Source organism: Corvus brachyrhynchos, unplaced genomic scaffold (assembly GCF_000691975.1).
Source record: "Corvus brachyrhynchos isolate BGI_N302 unplaced genomic scaffold, ASM69197v1 scaffold310, whole genome shotgun sequence".
NCBI classification, from domain to species: Eukaryota; Metazoa; Chordata; class Aves; order Passeriformes; family Corvidae; genus Corvus; species Corvus brachyrhynchos.
This window is the reverse complement of record NW_008236213.1, coordinates 2813825-2833069: the sequence shown is the minus strand read 5'-3', so window position 1 is coordinate 2833069 and position 19245 is coordinate 2813825. Positions and strand designations below refer to the sequence as shown.

At 36.1% G+C, this 19245-nt stretch overlaps 1 protein-coding gene across 1 annotated transcript in view; it reads left to right on the top strand.

Moving 5' to 3' along the window:
* Window positions 1-3636: 3636 nt before the first annotated feature.
* MAP3K1 (mitogen-activated protein kinase kinase kinase 1) overlaps window positions 3637-19245 on the top strand; it is a 39064-nt gene continuing 23455 nt past the window's right edge. The window contains exons 1-2 of the mRNA XM_008643015.2: window positions 3637-3740; window positions 18950-19100. Of these exons, the coding sequence (XP_008641237.2) occupies window positions 3718-3740; window positions 18950-19100 (174 nt within the window). The 5' untranslated portion in view covers window positions 3637-3717. The remainder of the gene's footprint in view (window positions 3741-18949; window positions 19101-19245) is intronic.

Sequence of the window (19245 nt, the reverse complement as noted above, 5' to 3'; positions counted from 1 at the left end):
CTGTAGTTAGGTTCTGTACCAGATTTTGAGAGGTGGGCTTATGATTCTGGCTTACTTGAAAACTCAGACACCCATGCAATGCTAGTTTAAATAAAGTTGTTCTTGTAGGTGCAACGTTGTATAGATTACTTTCAAACATAAGATTTAAAATGAAGTGCATATTCTTTCCTTATTACACCTATGTTTCAGTCTAACAATTAAATTATTAAATTCTCTCTAATAGTGTCTATTACCAAGGAGGTCCTGAAAAGTACATACATACTTAGATCCCAGCATTAATAGCAGCATAGGTCTAACACATTTTGATCATATGACAGCTTAACTGTGTTTCACACTAGAAACTGTGCTTTTAATGATCAAATGAATTTGTGAAACAGTGAGGGGGTATACAGCAGAATATCATAATTTGCTTAAAATAGTACTAACTGGTGGATATATGAAATGAGAAAAAGATTCAGACAAAGATAACATTTTCTTCCCCACACCCCTGCCTCACCCCCCAGACATCAATGCCACTTGCACATTTGTATTTTAAATTAGACATAGGCATTCTTGCTTATTTTTCTCATACATGTGTAATTTGCTGCCCTTCATAAGGGAGAAAAACAATGGATATGTTGATTGAATAAAATAAAATTTAAAAGTTCAGATAACTGGCTTCCCACACTGATCATAGTTTTTGTTGACAACACTTCCATTCATGGACTAGATTTCATGATCTTTTTTCTTCTTAGTAAGAACATTGCTTTAAAATTAATGCTGTTACATAAATATGAGCACCTCTCCTTGCTTATTGGGTCCTGGACTGAGAAGAGAGTATGATATGCTGTGCTATGGATGAGAGATACCCATAGGATATGGATAAGTAGTTTACTTTCTAAAGCACTGTGAAACTGGAAATAAGTTGTAAATTGAACATCCAGCTGCTAGTTATAAAGTAACATCTCCTAAATTAGATGATTTCTTTACCACTTTCAACTAAATGTATTACATGTGAATGACACAAGTTTCTTCTGCTGGAAAGATAATAACTATAGGATAAATATTTGCATTTTATGAACTGGAAAACAACTTTCCCTAGAAAAAAAAAAGGTAGATTGAGGGGTTTTTCCTCCTAGATGAACCTTTAAAATTACTGCTATAACAGTCTTCTGAGATAAATTACAGGTAACAAGAACCTTGCACTTTTTTTATCCTACCTCATGCAGCTGAATCTTTAGCAGATGGTGAGTTTGCTGTGGACTTGGTGCAAAGTCGAGAGGTAACACAGAACAGTCCCAGTCAGTGTGTTCTACAGTCCAAGAAAACAAAGTCCTCATCCCCAGTGAAACATTTCCTGTTGTGTTCTTAACAGCTCTATTGTAGTAAATTGTTTATTACTTAAACAAGCCATCTAAGGGGAGAAGCTGAACTGTGACATTGTATAGTAAAATTCAGTTCTGTGCTGATCATATCTTTTAAGTTTGTTTAATTATGATATACTTCAAGTCAACTAGTGCAGTGTGCTATTTGGAACAATTCAGTACAAAAGTCATGTAAGGCTACGTCACACACACAATTTCCTCTTCTAATTTTTGAAACAAATTGCTGTATTTTTACTTTGTCTGGCCATTTTAGCTTTTTTAATGTAATAATCAAATTGCTTTTTAAAACATGCTCAGATATTTTAACAGCACTCGAAAGTAACTTCTGTTTTTCAGATATCTGCCTCTCATGAACTGAGTTTCACATAAATTTCTGCAAGCTGCAGAAAGAAATGAGAAGGGCTTTTTCATAGTCAGATAAGAGAAACCGAAAGCATGCAGCTGACTTCGGCAGAATGCTTTTTCATTTTCTGGCTCAGCAAGAGAAGGAGTCCTTATGAAGCTTTCTTAAACTTTCATTAATAATTTCCTTTGTGTTAATGCTGTCTCTGTTATGACAAATACCACTTTAATGTTTGTATTGAATTTTGTGTTTCAGAGCGATTATGAGAATGCATCTTTCTTGATCAGTGTCTGGTCATGCTCTGTCTAGGCTTTGGGAAGAGACAGCCTTTCCATTGTAGATTCCCTCAGAAATCTGGGGTGGTTTTTTTGTTTTTTTTAAATCTTAAATTTTGCTGCCAGCTTCCCTTCATAGCTGAGGTTCCATTTCTAGTGTGATAATAAAGCACTAGCACCATCTGGGTACAGTATTCTGTTCCTCTCTGCTGTTAAATTCTGAAAAAGTGACAGTTGTTTTGATAGTTCTGCAAAGCAGGAAATTACAGACTTCTTCTGCTTTGTCAGAAACTTCAGCCTGCAGCAGGAAGAGCTACTGGGATTCCAAAGAACATGTTCCAGGACACAAAGTGTTTCTGTTTTAACTCTACTGCTTGGGAGGAAGTTAACTGAACATTTTTTTTGTTTTCTTTTTTCCGATAGATTTTAGTAATTATAATCATCTTCTGATTTCTTTTTGTATAGCTTAGAAATAATTTTTTAACATGCCATGGTGCAAACAGACCTTATTTTTAAGAATTTGTTGCTAGTATAGTTGCCCAAGGGAAAACCTTCATGAAGTGAAACTTGCCTTTCTTCTCCTCTTCTGGGTTGTATACACATGATAACACTGACAGATGTGTTTGCTGAATGTCTGCTGGCACAGACAGCTTCCTTTAGAGTTTTAGCTTAATCTGTAGTTGTAGTTTCTCCTTCTTCTGTCCCCAGAAGGTTACTCGGGTTTTTCTCTCTGCCATTTTGGTTTGAGTAGAACTTTCTCATTGAATAATTCATTGCATAATTCATGCTGAAGTTTAAATCTGGTTGTATATAATGGCAGTTCTGGTGTAACATTTTCTGAACATTGAAACAGTGGAATTTTTTGTATCATTCTTGTGTAATAATGCTGATAGTGTGACATGAAGTCACGGACATGCAGTGTCTTCTGCCTAGAGAAGTCAAGATAAACTTAGTAAAAGCAAAAAATAGGGGAAGCAGAGCGTGTACTTGTGGACCAGTGGGTTTTCTCAATAAGTCAGGAGGGTACGTGAGCACTCTCCTCTGTTTTGACTTGCCTGCAGGAGCAGATTTGATGATTACAACTCCTTTGTACTTGCATCAGGGTTTTAGAAGAAGTGGGAAGCCCAAGGTGTGTGTCCTTATGGTAAAGTTTTAAAGTTACTGGATTCCCTAGCCTACAGTCTTTCTGATTTATAATAGTGGGCGTTTGTTCTCTGACCTACATTTATTCACAAAGTGGCTTATATATTAAAATAAACAATGGGCATTTACCTCTAACGTGTATCTTAACGATTTTCTGTACTGTAGTTATTTTCAACATACGGGTTTTTTTTAGTCTTGTTGTGTGGTGAGTGAACACAATTTTTACTTTTTACCTGAGGTCAGCTCAGCTTCTTGGGTCATTTCCCATGACATGCCTTCAGTTTCTAGAGCGCAGTCTACGTACAAACCAACAGATGAAAGATACAGCAGATAAAAAGTAAACTGGACAAATTCATGTGGAGTATCATCCTCTCATTCATCCCTGAAGCCGTGCATTGGCTGGTGAAAGTGGGGGAGAATCTAGTGGGAGGAGTTGCTCAGAGATTGTTCTGTGGTTTTACCACAGCACGCACAGATAGTTGCAGTTTGACAGAGGATGCTGGGCTGCGTGGACTTGAGGCTTGGACTTACAAAGATGCTTCTATGGGGAGATCCCATGGAGTGACAGACTGTGCAGCTGGGAGCCTTGTGAATGCACCGGGTCTGCGGTTCTCTGTAAGCTCTATTCTTATCTTTAGTCATATTGACATGTTCCCTTTCTGTCCTGGAAATGTAGCATTTTCCTCCTACAATAAATAAGAAACAAAGAAAGTTGTTACTTTTGGGGGGTAACCTCTTGAACAGAAATCAGGAAAAAAAGTTAGTATGAATCGCTTTCAGTGTTAAGCGTTCTAATACATTTAATCTCATGTCTGAAGGTCATAACCCCTGCTATTTTGCTGGGTTGAAGGAGAACAAATTTCAGCTTTTGGTTGGGGACTGTTGTTTCTGCTCTGGCAGAATAATTTATTTTAATAATAAGGGTTTCTTCATCCTACAGTTTTTAGTATGTAGTGTGTCCTACATCCTTTATTCGTTAGTCCTACATCCTGTAGTCTTTAGTGTGGTAAATCCCATTTCTGCATGTGGGGGGTCTTCTCCACTGGAATAAATCTGTATTACAATGCATGTGTACTGTAAAAGAAGCTTGTTCATCAGAAATTTCATCCTGTTTTATTTTCCTGGGAAAATGTTGGAGGACCACATGAATTAGGTTGGAGATCAAACCCAGACCAACAGTTTTCCATTTTCTCTTCTCCAACTTAAAGTTTCAGAATATGTGGTGGCGTTTTGGGGTTTTTCTCTGAAGTCAGATGAACATCAGTAGGGGTAAAAAGAAATGAATAACTTAGGTAGGGAATAGGAACTTTTTAAACTGACCTTGTGTCTGCAGAGATGGTATATGGAATTGTTTCAACAGGTTACCTACCTGAGATAGGATAGCTTCTGGTCCCTTCTTCCTTTGCATTGGCATAAATAGCTGTTTTTCAGAGCCTAGGTATTTAAATTACCTAATGTGTTTCTAGGCTTGTTACCACATTAGTTCTAATGTTTGTACTTGATTTAAGAGTCCTAAGAGTATTCTAGCAGCAAATTCAAGATTCTACTTGCATATAAATATTTTAGGTACTCTTTGTTGTTTGATTTTTTTTTTTAAATACTCTGTTTTTTTCATGCTTTTAAAAGCATCTTAATCTATAAATCTTAAATGTTTATGTTTGAGGTTGAGATCCATTACCAAATTGACAAAGTACACCCATCACCTTGCCTCTTCTTTAATTGATACAGAATGGCAGAGAGGGAAGTAAGAAGAAATGAAATTTGGGTGTATTCCTTAAGTAGGTTTGCTTTCAGATGAATAGTTGAAAAAATATTTTAACTTTTTTTCTTTTCATAGCTCAAATTTTTGAAATCTGCTTGGTAAAAAAATAAAATCTTGCAGTTTTTACTTTTTCCGTATTGTCACCTGGAATAAACTTTCAGTAACCTCTTGGAACCTCCAATTTCCACATGTTCCACATGACATTCAGTTTGATAACATGCCCTGAGACTCATTTTTAGCTTTTTTTTTTTTTTAAGACTACATTATAATGCTAAAAATACCTTAATATCTCTGTCCCATACTGCTTGTGTATAGGAAGGCTTTAGAACTTTGTTGCAGCCTGTTGGAAGCTGCTTTATGTGGCAGAAAAATGTAGTATTTCTGATTTTTGTTTTATGATCTAGTTCAATTCTGCCCTGTAGAGTAGACTGTGTCGAATTTCCCCTCTATTGTATGAGTACATGATTAAGTTGGAATATTCAGAATAAAATTGTCGACTTGGGGTTTTTTTGAGACAACATTCAGCATTCGTACTTACTTGATTTTGTGTTTTCAAATGAGCTAACTAGGGAAAATGTTGCATCTTGTTTTTATGCAGGACAGATTTTAACAGATTAATTACACAGTTTTGGTTTTTTTTAATAGCCTAACAATATTTCATAATATATTGAATTTTAGGAAGTTGAATTTGAAAAATTTACCTTGGGAAGCAGTTATTTTGAAATGAACTGCATAGAAAACAAAGCTTTCAATTGTGGCTTCTGTTTGATATCTTATGCTAGCTTTATATGTCATGTCTAAATGTGCTCTGGCTTGAGAAGGGGAGCACAGCAGTCTTTGTGAGTCTAAATGCACATCACACTGCTGTGACTACATTTTCTCACAAACACTAGAACTATGTTTAAGTGTGGCACTCAGCAGTAGCATGGACTCCTGTCTGTGGTTTGCATGATCCACCCAATGCTGAATTTTGTGTGATGCTGGTTGCTGACAGCATTAGGTGGTAAGTTAAAACCCAGTCTGCTCTAAGAGATGAGGGCTGCAATTGTGTTATATCCCTCTAGAGCAGGTAGATGTGTCCATAAACAAGACCACATTTTCTCACCTTTTGTTGTTAAAGTGTTAGTTATGAATTAATTGTATGGAAACTATCTGAAATCCAACATTCCTGGGGGGCAGCATAAAAGCTTAACACATAGGGAGATACAGGTAATGGATAAAACGTATCTGTGCATTAAAGCACATATCTGTGCATTAAAGTTTCCTTGTAGGGAGGGATATATATGATATGCTTGCAGCAGCATACAAAGTTCTTCTGTCTTGCTTTAAAACTTAACAGAACTATGAAAATACTGCCCTGTACATAGAGCTTTGTGTAGTAGGCTTTCTGCTTAACGTGGATTTTTAAAAATGGTTTATGTATTGATGGCAACAAAATGGAATATGAAAAACATTTGTTTCATGGTCCTTTGATAAATGGGATACTTATACCAGGGATTGACACAGCAATGCTTTTCCCATGCAGCCTTAACTTGCCCTGCAAGCTATTTTCTTAATTAATAAACCACCACCATCCCTGCAATAAAAAACAAACCACAAAACCCCCAAAATATTCCAAGTATGGTACATGTGAAACTAAAAATCAAAGTTCTGATACTTCTTTACTTTACAAAAACAAAAGCATGCTGGGACAATCTGAATAAAGCATCTGCTATTCAGGACTGAAATTTCTTTTGAGCTATTTTGAGTAAATTACAGAAATGTTTTCATTTCCACTGCTGCCTGAATCGTACTCTCTAGTTCCTAATAATGATTGTTAATCAGTTGATGGAATAGGACCAAAATATTTGTAATTTGACTTTTCCTTATTTCAGATTGCTTATTTCAAATGGTTGGTACACCTGGCATATTGTTTCTTTAGGGAGGTGTGCTGAGAACTGTGGAAAAATCATAGTTGTGATAAGGATCAGTTGAGGATGTTTTTGAGAGTTGACTTCTGAGCTAAAAGTATCAAGGACCAAACATAAATGAATAAAACACAGCCACATTAATTATACTATTAATCTCCAAATCTGCACAGTAAGGGAAGACATCTTAAAAAAAAAAAAAGGGAAAATAAGGTGGATGTTGACATTTGACTTGATTAGTTTATGTTGTAGAACAGGTACTTCTGAATCATGGACCTGCATATTTCTCCAGGATTGATAGCTTAGTTAACAAATTGAGCAAAAGTAAGAAAGGCAGGGCTTTTCTGTACAAAGGTATAATTTTGAAATAAAGTCTGCAAATAAAGACATTTGAAAACCATGCTCTACATTTATTTTAGAAAGCTTTCTTAATAAGCCCAAATTTAATTACTTGAAATTCTGATTTCAGTACAGCCTTACTTCTTTTGTGTAATAGTGAAATGTCATCTTCCAGACAGATGTATTTGTTTATACAATTATCTCAGATATGTTTCATGAGAAGTTTGAGAAAACCCTGGAACTTCTTTGCTTACATGTGAGGCTAAGTGATGTTTCAACCTATCAAAAATGTTGTAATTACAGTGCATGAATATTTAGGCATTGTGAACATCATGTGGGAGCATCCCACCATTCTTCCATATATTGGGAATATTCATGAAAGGATTTTGCTATTATTATTTTAGTTTTCTAAATGGAAGTTTAATAATAACGTCTAAATATCAGACAACTGCTCCATTAAATTACAGAATTAATTTGTAGAGGTCAAACACAACTGTGGACAGAAGATGGATGTTTGAGGATTGCATTGATGAGCTTACATGAGTAGTCCACAAAAGCCTAGTGTATAGTATTACAGAACAAACACAATGTTTGTCTTTTGGGCTATGTGGGAGAGCAGTTTAAAAATCTGAAAGCACACTTGTGTGTTAATGTTTTGGTTTTTTTTTTCTTTGAAGCCATGGACTTCACTGCGTGCTGCTATCTCAACTGAAGCAGTGCTTAAGGGTACTGCATAAATGGTTGGTAACTGCTTCCTATCTGTAACTTTCAGGGTCCTTTAGTGTGGATGAATTTCATGACAATTTCTAATCAGATTTTTCTTGGTTGCTGGTTCATGGCTTGAAGTCTTTTCTTGCAGTTCTGCTTTGACTTTATTGTTGAAAAGTTTGGATGGGTACAGACTTGCTGCAAGCTACCCGAAAGGTGGTCTGAGTAGTTGTTGATTTTAAGCGACTAAAGAAAAATACATCTTAAATGTAACTGATATCTTAACTGGTCAATAACATAAAGAAAATCATAACCTTTTGTCTTGAATGCCAACAGTCAATTTCTGATAAAGCAAGAGTTTAATAGGCAGACAGTTACAAAGAAGCATCTGTCATGGTGCACTTTTTGAAGTACTAATAACTGCATTTATGGTGACTGTCAGTGTTAAATATTTAAATCAAATCCCAGATAAAGCTAAATTTGAATTTTAAGTGCATCATTTTAATTCTGCTTCTTAAGTTCCCTTTTTAAGGATATCTAATAGGCAAGAGAAGGATCTTTGTAATTGAAAACATGTCTCCTATGCCTGAAGTATACCTATATCTGTATATTCCTCTGCTCCTTGTTTCATGACAAGATAAATAATTATCTTGTCATGAAACCTACTGAAAACACCTTTGGTGCTTGTCCTATAAACACTGCAGTAGTTTTCTCAATGAGAAAATAAATGAGCTCTTTTGTAATCTTACTTATTTTGTAGCTTCAGCAATATGAGGCTGCTTCTTCAAACACAAGGGGTATTTTTTCTTTTATGCTTGTGGGTTAGGATAAATGAAGAAGTTTTTTTTAAAGTCACTTTAATGTGATACCTATCTATGGTAATAAAGCAAGCAGTGAGTACTGCTGTTAGTATTTCTGAAATAAGTGTTCTAGAGATTTTTCAGTTAAATTGTTTAACTTTTTATAGTTGTTTCTACTCCTTTGTATGCCCATAAGACTTGTGTTCTGTGCCTGTGCTTATTTCTAAGTTTCACATTCTTTGTAAGTTTTTTTCCTCCTTCCCTGATTCTTTTGGATTATTTTTTTAAAAAATGGTAAATTGTAGCTACTCTGACTTTTATTTAACAATAGTGTAATGAAGTTTAAGTTATTATTGTAACTCCTTCCCAGCCAAACCCCATGCAGTTACCTTTGGAAGAGGATCTGAGAATGTAGTAATGGACAGTAATTACTCTTACTCAGTTGTGCTGCTGATTAGAGAGGACAGTAAAATATTAACTATCCAGTTCTGGAAAGCCTTCTTCCCTTCCTCTTCAAAAGGGTTTTTAACAGCAGTAGGAAATTGTTCAGCATTCTGCCAATACATACAGGTGACATGATCTGTTGTTTGTTACTTGTTTTAAAATGTTACTATTTATGTTCAATATATTTTGTGGTCCCAAAGTCCTGTATGAGGTTAGAGACAGATTTGTTTGAACTACCTTGTAAGTACATATAATCAGAATGTTTGAATAATGCAGTAGTGGGAGATGAGTAAATGTCAGTGTAGATTTGGGGTTGTTCCACAGTGTGGTTTATTTTTTCCAATAGGACATATTTTTTAATCTTTTTGTACTGCATTATGTATAGAGTGGCTTTCAGTGTGCAAAGTGGTGGTGTAGTCAGTACAGTGATGGTATTTTAAGAATTTTTGCTAAACAATCACTCCACACAATCCTGGAGAAAAGATAATATTTCTTAGAGCTGGCAAGCATGGGAATACTAAAAAGTGCTTGAATCAAAAATTGCCAAAATAAGTGCAAGAAATTACAAGTAGCCAAAGCATTTTCTGGTGGACTGCTGGAAGGCAAAAGTGAAAGCACCACCTGCAGCTTCCCCCACAACATTTTGAATTCGCATTAAGTAAATGCTGTCTGGTGACTTTTTGCAGGAAGTGCAATTTGCCTTTTTTTTCTCCCCCTACTTACTACTTTTCCTGTAATAATTACTGAAGCCATGGGTTTAGAGAACTCAGGATGGTGATCAGAGTGGAATGCAGGGAGTCAGTGTGTACATTCTGAGCACTGGTTTTAATAAGCAGAGAGATGACAGTTCTTGGTAGCCCACAAAACCTGTGACAGGTTGGAAGTGGTCTGCTGGCAGTCAGTATGCTAACTGAAATCTGAACATAACTAAGGCATCTTTATTCACCACTATGGTCTCTTTAAGACTTAGCACTTCATGTCAAATACTTCTACTCTTTCATAAACCTGGACTTAGAAGGACCACATACGTGTCACTAGATTAAAAATGAATTAATTTTTTAGTTAGTTTCATTTTTAAGAGTGTTTCACAGATAGGAAAACTGATACCAGCTGACCTAATAGCTCTTACTTATTCTTACATCATCCCTCAAGTACTGTGTAAAGCTTCATTCTGCTTCTAATTTCTTTTGCATGGTATGTCTTAATGAAATCAGACTATTCCTTTTCATATACTAACATGTTTTGCATAAGTGCAGTATCTGTCTATATAATTTCATTCTGATGCATCTTTCTAGATCTATGTAATGTTATTTTTCTCGTATTATGGAGGGATGACCATGCTTTATGATGCTGTTATTCGCAGTCCCTTGTGTACAGGGGAGGCATTGTGCCTGGGAGCCTGGGATGAAGTGGTTAATCTGAAAGCTTGAATGCAAAGGCCTTCTATCAAATTTGGTTCACATGGAACAGTGTCTTTCCTCAAGTCACTGGTGACAAGCTGGAATTCTCATAAAGTAATGCTCCTCTTGTGTTATGCTTTCATACTGCTATGTGAATGTGTCTGCAGTTTATAAGTCAATTTTTAAGCAAACACTGAAGATACCCACTTTTCTTTACCCAGACCCCTATCATACGGAAATGAGCTCACTGCATTTTTGTTCTGACAGTATGTAATTTGTAATTAGTGTCAAGAATTACATTTTGTAAGGAGCGTGAATTATTATAAATTAAAAACTTAAATACATTGTTATAAGTGAGATGTGAAAGCACCAAAGTTTTAAAATAAAATCTCAGGAATCCACTGAAGATGATAAGGAAAAATGGTATATTTTTAAAGCGTATACTTGCTGTCCTGTATTAGCTTTCTTGTTTTGTTATCAGACCTATTTGGTTATTACGGAAAAATATTTTTATTGCTTGCTAACTGGTTTTTAAAAATTTTTTTTAATTGTCTCACTAAACACTCTCTTCCTCATCTGGTAAGATTCCTGCACTTACTTTCTCTTTATTCTGTAGGTTTTAAAGAAGACAAAACAGGAGTTAATGAGGCTGTATCATTTTTAACCATATGCTCACAGAAGTTTTGAATGCCTTTTCCTGTAATTTTTTTTGTCATGGTAGCTTGACGTTGTCTTCAAAAAATAAACATTTGCAATAGTAGCTGCCATTGTTGAAGTGGGTGTAGTTACTGTATAGTTGGCCTGTGGTTAGATTAGCTGACAGATACCACCAAAAGGTCTCCTCCTTCGAAAGGAGGCAGCCCTTTTCAGCACAGAGCACTCTATACCTGCAAGGGCACTGCATGGTGTGAGCATTAAGGAACTGCAGAACCTAAATCTGGATCTGCATGGTGATAGCCAGCTCTCCTGTAGCTCTCTGCTGATAGAAGATAATGCTGTTCAATGTGTGTCTACCATAAGTGGGTGAAAGGGTTGCTAGGGTTGTATTTTTTTACCCAGCAGTTACTCTGAATAGGCTTGCAAGGAATTTTTAATGTTATTTCTGTGCCATAGGAAAGCTTTTTATGACAGTCAGAAATCTGTGTGGAAACATTTAGCCCACTTTGGCCTTTGAGCAAAATTCAGTGTATGCATGAATCTTCAGAACACAAGGCCTTTTTGAATGAGTCTCTGACTGTCAGTGAGCATGACATATATCTCTTTAGCAAGTTTAGTGCCTGTTCAGTAGAGCTTATATATATAGCTGTTTCTATATCATGGTATCATACTAATGATATTAATTCCTAGTCTAACTTGGATTGGTAAATACATAGACAAGAAATATAAAAAGAGGGGGGAAAAAAGCATAAACTTTAAAAAATTAATACCAAATAACAAAACATAAATTAAAGAAACAGATTGGGATGCTTAGAATACAAGGGGCCTGCTTTGTGATTCCTAATTGCTACTTCAGTACAACTAATAGATAAGAATAATAATTGGTTGTAATTGTCAGCAGTGTGCACTAAGAAACAGATATAACCGTGGTGAGAAATAATGGTTGTCATGAAAGCATGTCAGTTAGATCATTCTTCAGAAAAGAGCAGGAGACCTGTTAAATTTCTTTCTGCATCTCTGGTCTTCTGTGTGGCCAGACTAACGAGCCATTAAGACCTAAAATTTGTAGAGGATGTTGTTTCTTTTCTAGAAACAACATATATATAAGCCTTAAATTTTTTCATTTGCTTTCTTTTATTGTTTATTTTTATGATCATATTTTGGGGAGAGACCTTTCCAGCAGTAATCTCTGAACATTTGGTATCTGCTGATAATTCTGCCATTTTGAACAGGGCCAGGACATTCTAAATTTTTTCTCATTTATAACTATCACAGAAATCATTTAGTAGGTTGTAGCTTTTAAATTTTATCTAGCTTATTCTGTCCAAGCTACTTGTTTGTATGCTATTTTATTTCCACCATTCTCATTGAAGGTAGAGAATATAGTGTGCAGGTTTATCTGCCTAACCCTAGGATCTTAAGCTGATTCAGAGCATAATTTTTTTTTGTATGAAATATCTGATGTTCTGTACTGATGACAGGGGAGTAAAACTGGCTAAGAAACTCTTAATCCTGTGCATTATGTGTGGAGATGTTCTGCTCTTCTCTGACAGTCATCTAATATACAATAAGCAATTTTATCTTTAAAAGTAGGATAGACACTTGAAACAGTAGGATATCTACCTGATACACTGACATATAAAAATAATCTCCAATGAGAACTTTGTTTTAGGACTTGTATTTTGGCTTTTATCCTACCTATAATTCTCATCTTTCTGTTAATGGCTTAGACTTCTGCATCAAGGACTTCTGCAAGGACTGTATTTGCTCTGACCTGATCCTTTCTGTGTGTTGGCCAATCACATTTCAACTAATACTCCTAGTTTGAGCTAGGACAGCCTTGAAGGATTTGGTGCCTAAGAGATCAAACTTCATACTAGAAGTGAAGAATTTGATTTATAAAGGGAGTTTACTTACATGATATGTAACAAGTAAAAACTTGTTCGTATACTTCAGGAAGAGCTAGAGGAGGTCTCTGGTGGGGCAACCTGGAGGAAAGAATCCCTTTCTAACACCTATGCCTGAGATCCTATAACAGATGGTTATAGGTGGTGCAGATGAACTAATCATACAGCTGACTGTAAGTGAGCACTCCAGTTCAGTCTTTGTAATGACATTACTGCTGTTTTTGAAGTAAGGCCCAGTGCTATGTTGCACCACCATGGAGAGGACTTGCATATTCTCTGCAGCTGACGTAACATGAACTGGGCATACTGGGCTCTGCTGGGATGCTGAAGTTTGTAATACTGTAATAAATATTTGAACTTCTTTCATCTCATTTTGGGTATATTAAGCAAAACTCATAAAATTATTTAAAAAATTAAACTGCACAATTACTAGTAGCGTTGGGTCTCTTGTATCAATATAAATCATTTACCTTCTGTAAATTTTAGAAATTCTGCTCAATAAACTTGATAAAATTTCAGGGTTTTAGAGATAAAGTACCAAATTCTCTTTGTAAAGCATTTATTATGAAAGTGGAGAGTCTGAGAGATCATGTAATGTTACTGATGTTTTTCACATTTTGAAAACACCTATGTGTACGCCCTGATCCATCTGAACTGTGACTGGCTGACTAAATAATGATAGAAAGAATTAGAGAGCCCTAAGAACTTTCTATAATACTTGTGTGAGATGTCTGATAGCTTTTTTAGGAAATACACAGAGAGAAGCCCATTTCATTTGCTTTGTAGCAAGCATCTGTTGTAAACGGAGGCTGTTGTTTCTTGTGTTGTTTTGTAGGCGGACTCATTTTCAGTACCTACTGAGTAATATGTATCTCAAAGGATTAGCTAGGTGGTTTCAGAGCAAGAAATAAAACAAATGGTTTACATTGGTGAATTTGACTTCACAGGAGCTAGAAAATCCATGCAGGAAATTTACCTCTGTATGTTTTGACATCCGTCTTTGGAGTTTTGAGCCTTCATCACTGGGGCTCACAGGAAGGATTGACCCTTCTTGACCAGGGCCTGTGAGGTTCCAGTGAAGGGGATGGCTCAGTCTGTGGAGTTAAGAGTTTTGGTTGTGAATACTGTCCTGTTAGCAGTGAAATACTTTTTGACAAATGCACCTTTTGATGTACCAGCCTTCAAGGGAGTACTCTTAACGGAATAATACGACTAAATTTCATACTTCCATAACATTCAGCTAAAGTCTCTGTAACTATTTTTGGAAGCCAGGTACCTTTGTCTCTAGGAAGTAGCACATTTAGTTCTGTTGTTAAGTGACAGTTGCTGCCATTTATTACCAGGTTGAGAAGGTTCCTATGAAATTTTTCGTTTTCATAGTATCTGCCATACCTGATGTTTTGCTTTGTTATAACGAATGCATATGGTTAGATGATAGATGCCAGCAGTAATGAATCAGCAGGAGAAGGAACAGGAGACCTGACAGGAGGACAGACCGTGCCTTGTCCGTCTTGCTCTGGTTTTTATTTACTGATCTCTACTTCATTAGAAGTACATAGTGGCAAAAGAGAAGCTGTGAGCACTACTGGAACTGTTAGTGGCAAGAAGTTATCTCAAATATTAGTAGCTGACCTCCTCAGTTCAGGGAATGGCTAACTCTTTTGTCCCTGTTCCTCACATTTGAGCACTGCTCCTAGCATGCATCCTGGCTAGCTGACTAGTCTGGTGTTCCTGGGACCTGTTGAGGCTTGGGTTGCATTTAGCTTGGTAACCATATTGTTAACTTGTGCTTAAGATCCTCAAAATGAGATCTTTATGTCCCATCTAAGGTCACTTCCAGTTTTGATTGTTACAACAGATGGCATTTGTATTGAACAAATGATGTAATTTCTCCTGTATTCGTTCTTTCTCATCCAGTGCTCTTCCATCAGATCTGTTTTTAACTGCATTGATTGTTGTGATATAGCTCCTTCGTGACTGCTTTTGTTCATAAATATTTCTTGTGGTTCCTCATGGTTTGACCACTGCTGATATTGCAAGTTACTTTTGCTAAATTGCTTCCAACAAATGTTTAAAATAAAAGAAAAAACCAAGTAACTCAGCAGCTAATAACTTTTCTCCTTGCTATGATTGGGTATTTGTGGATATAGCAAATAGAACGTCCCTTTCTTGGTGAATTGACTCCTCTTTCAGAACTTGCCTTTTTCCTGTCTTCCTAATAAAATAATTAATAATTAATGCTAATAAAATGTGGTCCAGCCTGGCTATTGGATAAAGCTTTTTTACCCAAATAAGATAGCAGAGAAACCAAGACATCTATCTAATTGCTGAGAGGTACACTGGAATGTACAACTGGCAAATGAATTGGAGCTACAGTTGGGCTTTCATATACCATTATATACCCTTTGTAAGAAAAACACATGCAGAGAATTAGTACTGAATTCACTAAGCTATTAGAAGTAAAGTTTGCTTGTGTACTTCACCATCGTTTACTAAAACAGCATGTGTACTGCATACCTCATTCTAAAATCCTGAGTCATTGGTCCGTGGAAAACAAGTTGTTCATAATCTAGCTACTCATTTACCGTTTGCAAGTCTTCAAAATTAAGAAATGAAGGACATTTTGCCTTCTCTGTTGCGCAAGATGTTGCAGTAGATTGTTTCCATGCAGTATGTTAATCTTACTGTATTGAGTTTTATAGTTCATGAAGCAAATAATCCAAAGTGAATAATGCAATTATTAAGTTGCAGATCAGTGACCTTATGCATTAAACTCCTGTATTCATCACACTGTTGACCTTGCTCAGTACTCCAAAACTCAGTTTATACCCATTTCTTTGGAACTTCTTGACAATTACTACAGGAGCTGATGTCTGTTGATTTGAAAATACCGATACAAAGAATTGAGAAGGTACTTGGTGTTGCCTTAAGGGGGAGGGAGGCAAAGTTTAAAAGTTAAAATTTATCAGAAAAAAAAGCATATTTTATCTTCTTTTGTTCTACTCATGAGAAGCTGAAACATTTAAGAGCAAAATCCTGATGAAGCAGAGGGGTGGGCTATTGTGAAATGTAAGGCTCCCGGGGTCCAGGCATGTTCTCTGAGGTTTGTTTTTAGTTTGTTCATTAGCTTTGCACTGTGATTCAAATGAAACACCACCTGGGAGTCACTTAAGCACATAGCTATCATGAATAGGTGCTGCTGTATGAAGATCAGAATACTCTGTACACTGGAGGATGAAGTCCTTGGTGGAATATGCTCTGGATTTCTTGTTTTTATTTTGTGCTGAGGTACAGTGATACAGACTGGCAATCTAAACATCGTTGTGTGGAAAAAATCTCAGCTTGCCTGACATAGATGAGGGATTTTGCTTAAGAAACAGAAAACAAATAAAAAAACCAAACCTGGCAGGTTCAGGGCCACAAAGTGAGGGTATCTTCCAGTATGTAGGAGTTTGGTGCAGTTACAGGAAAAATATTTTTTCCACAGACCCAACAGATAAGACTACTTAATGAATATTTTAGCCAAGGCTTGAGTTAAAATACGAAGTTGTTTTGATCACTTAAGAAGATGTGTTCTATAAATAAAAAGAAATATATAGAGATATACATACAACTTAAATTCTGCATAAGATAACTGATTTACTAAGCAAAAGCTTTCAGACTCGGTTGGTCTTTCCCACCTGCGTGTAGAGAAAGCACAAGAGTTCTTTGTGCAGGCAAGAGTAGATCGGTTTAGCTGTCACATGAGAGGAAGATAGCTGCTTCTGCTTTTTAGAGAACAAGCAGAGATTGTGAAGCCTCTGCTGTTGTATTACATTGTTCATGAATTCAAGTCCAAGGGCCTCAAAAGACTTTTTTTATATCAGTTGGGAAGTTAATCATGGGTATATGAACAAATGAAATACTGTGTTATTCTTTCACTGCTGGTGGGATGTTTTCTGTCTAGTATATGAAGTACTCAAGCAACTGAGATGGTTCATGTCATTAAATAACTTGCATCTTTATTACTTTGGAGCTGTGCTGTTCTTATCAAATATTTTTTGTCTTTGAACAGATTTTTTGATTGAGGAAAAAAATGTAAAGTCGAGTCTTTGTACATAGTGGTTTCTTCCACATTTGAAACTTTCAGGCACGTTCTTCATTTGGACTCTATCTACTGCTATAGTATCTTTGTTCTTCATTAATTATCACTGTATTTGTCTCTGTTTCTAAAAGGCAATGCTATGGAATTCAGTGCTGGGACAAAAATTACTTCTATGTCACTTGCATTACTTTTAGAATTAAGCAGGCATTAATGCTTAACCTCTGAAAAAACATTAATTCTTAGGTGGATTGTGTTTCTACTTATAAACATTTTTAAGTCCTTAATCACTAGAATCACACAGTTCTGCATATCCAAAATCAGTTATTAACAGTAGGTTTAGAAGGTAGCTTGAAAGAAAATATATTTTGTTTACAGTGTCCATCTGCTTATTACGTTTCAGCGCTGAACAGGAAGAATTATTTCCTGCCTCAGAATCCTTTGTTTCCTTTGTCTCTACGATGAGAGAAGAAAAAAAATAACAGTACTCTCCTGACCAGCAAAAACTTTTAATTTTCTTTAAAGTACAGATTTGTGATAAATTACTTTAGTAACACAATGCTGCTGAAGATAGGAACTGTAATTTTAAGATTTTATTGCAATGAATATTGCAGGGAATATGTTTTTAGGTCATCATACAGTACATAAATGCAGTTGTGACTGCATGGTTAAATGCTTTAAAAGCTGAGACTGCACGGAAGAAAGCAGTGGTTGTAGCTAAATTATTATATAGTCTTCCTCTTTAAGCTGTGATTTTATTTTTGGAGTAAAGTCTCATTCTGGCAGTTGTCTTAATCAAGCTTGCTTATTTCTAAAGAGCACTGACTTCAAGAAGATGGGTGGGGATCATGTGCTCCTGCTTAAGAATGTGGTTTTCTTGGTGATTTCGCAGATAGCTCAACAGAATCAGGAAATCTTCTAGACTGTTCATATTTGTTTTTCAGTGTCTGACAGTATTTTTTGCTTTTTGTTGTTGCTAGCAGTCACAAGGAACTACTTTGCTGTAGGTCAGAAAGTACAAGCCCAGATGGATTAAATTTTCATTTTACAGATATGAACTTGCTGTGAATTTTGCTCTTACTATAGCTGACTTTAAGAGCTCTTGAGTCATTAGTCCCTTGGAAAGAACTCATAAGGCCACTAACCTTAATTTTGTGACTTCTGTGTCTAGTTTAAATACACTTCAGGTCAGTTTGGATGGGGCAACCTAGTCTAGTGGGAGGTGTCCCTGCCCACAAGCGGGAGGGCTGGAACTTTAAGGGCTCTTCCAACACAGGCCATTTTATTATTCTCTGATACTTACTCTCTATTAGTTTACAAGTTCTCTTTTTTTGAGCAGAGTTAATATATGAAGAGGCACTAGGTACATAGTTTCATTCTTGTGCATCCTCTGATTATGGAAAATTTTCATCTTTATATTAATTTCGTTAATTATTTTTAAATGGAGACTGTAGGCTTTGAATTGCCAAGAAGTGTATGAACCATTCCAACACTTGTGAAGATGAATGGCATGACATAGAGGGTAATTTTTGTATTGGTTTTATATTTACCAAGACTTTTTTTTTACTGGTTGTTCAGTGCTACAAACAATACACACATTTTAAAGAAATATCCCTCTAAACAAGTATTGTGCTTCAAATGGCAGAACAACAGATCAGTTGTAACTCTTAAAAGGCTTCTTGCAGTCTGGTGGAAATAATGTTTTAGCAGCTGCATTGTAAGGAGAGGGAGAATAGGGTGGGACAAAGTTTAAGAATGCTGTGGCATTATACTTTAACTGAAATTAATTGTGTTTATGACTTTTTTTTCTTTGCTGTAGTCGTGACATGGAGAATAAAGAAACCCTCAGGGGGTTGCAGAAGATGGATGACCGCCCAGAAGAGCGCATGATCAGGGAGAAACTCAAGGCAACGTGTATGCCAGCCTGGAAGCATGAATGGCTGGAAAGAAGAAGCAGGAGAGGCCCTGTGGTAAGTGGCACTGATGGAAGGACAGTATCTGTAACAGCTATTACAAATAAAAATTACTTACATTTCTTTCTGTTAGAAACCTCTGTTTCTTAACAATTTCTCTGCTCCTAATCGTGGTGGTCCTGCCCGTTTCCTAGGCGGTGTT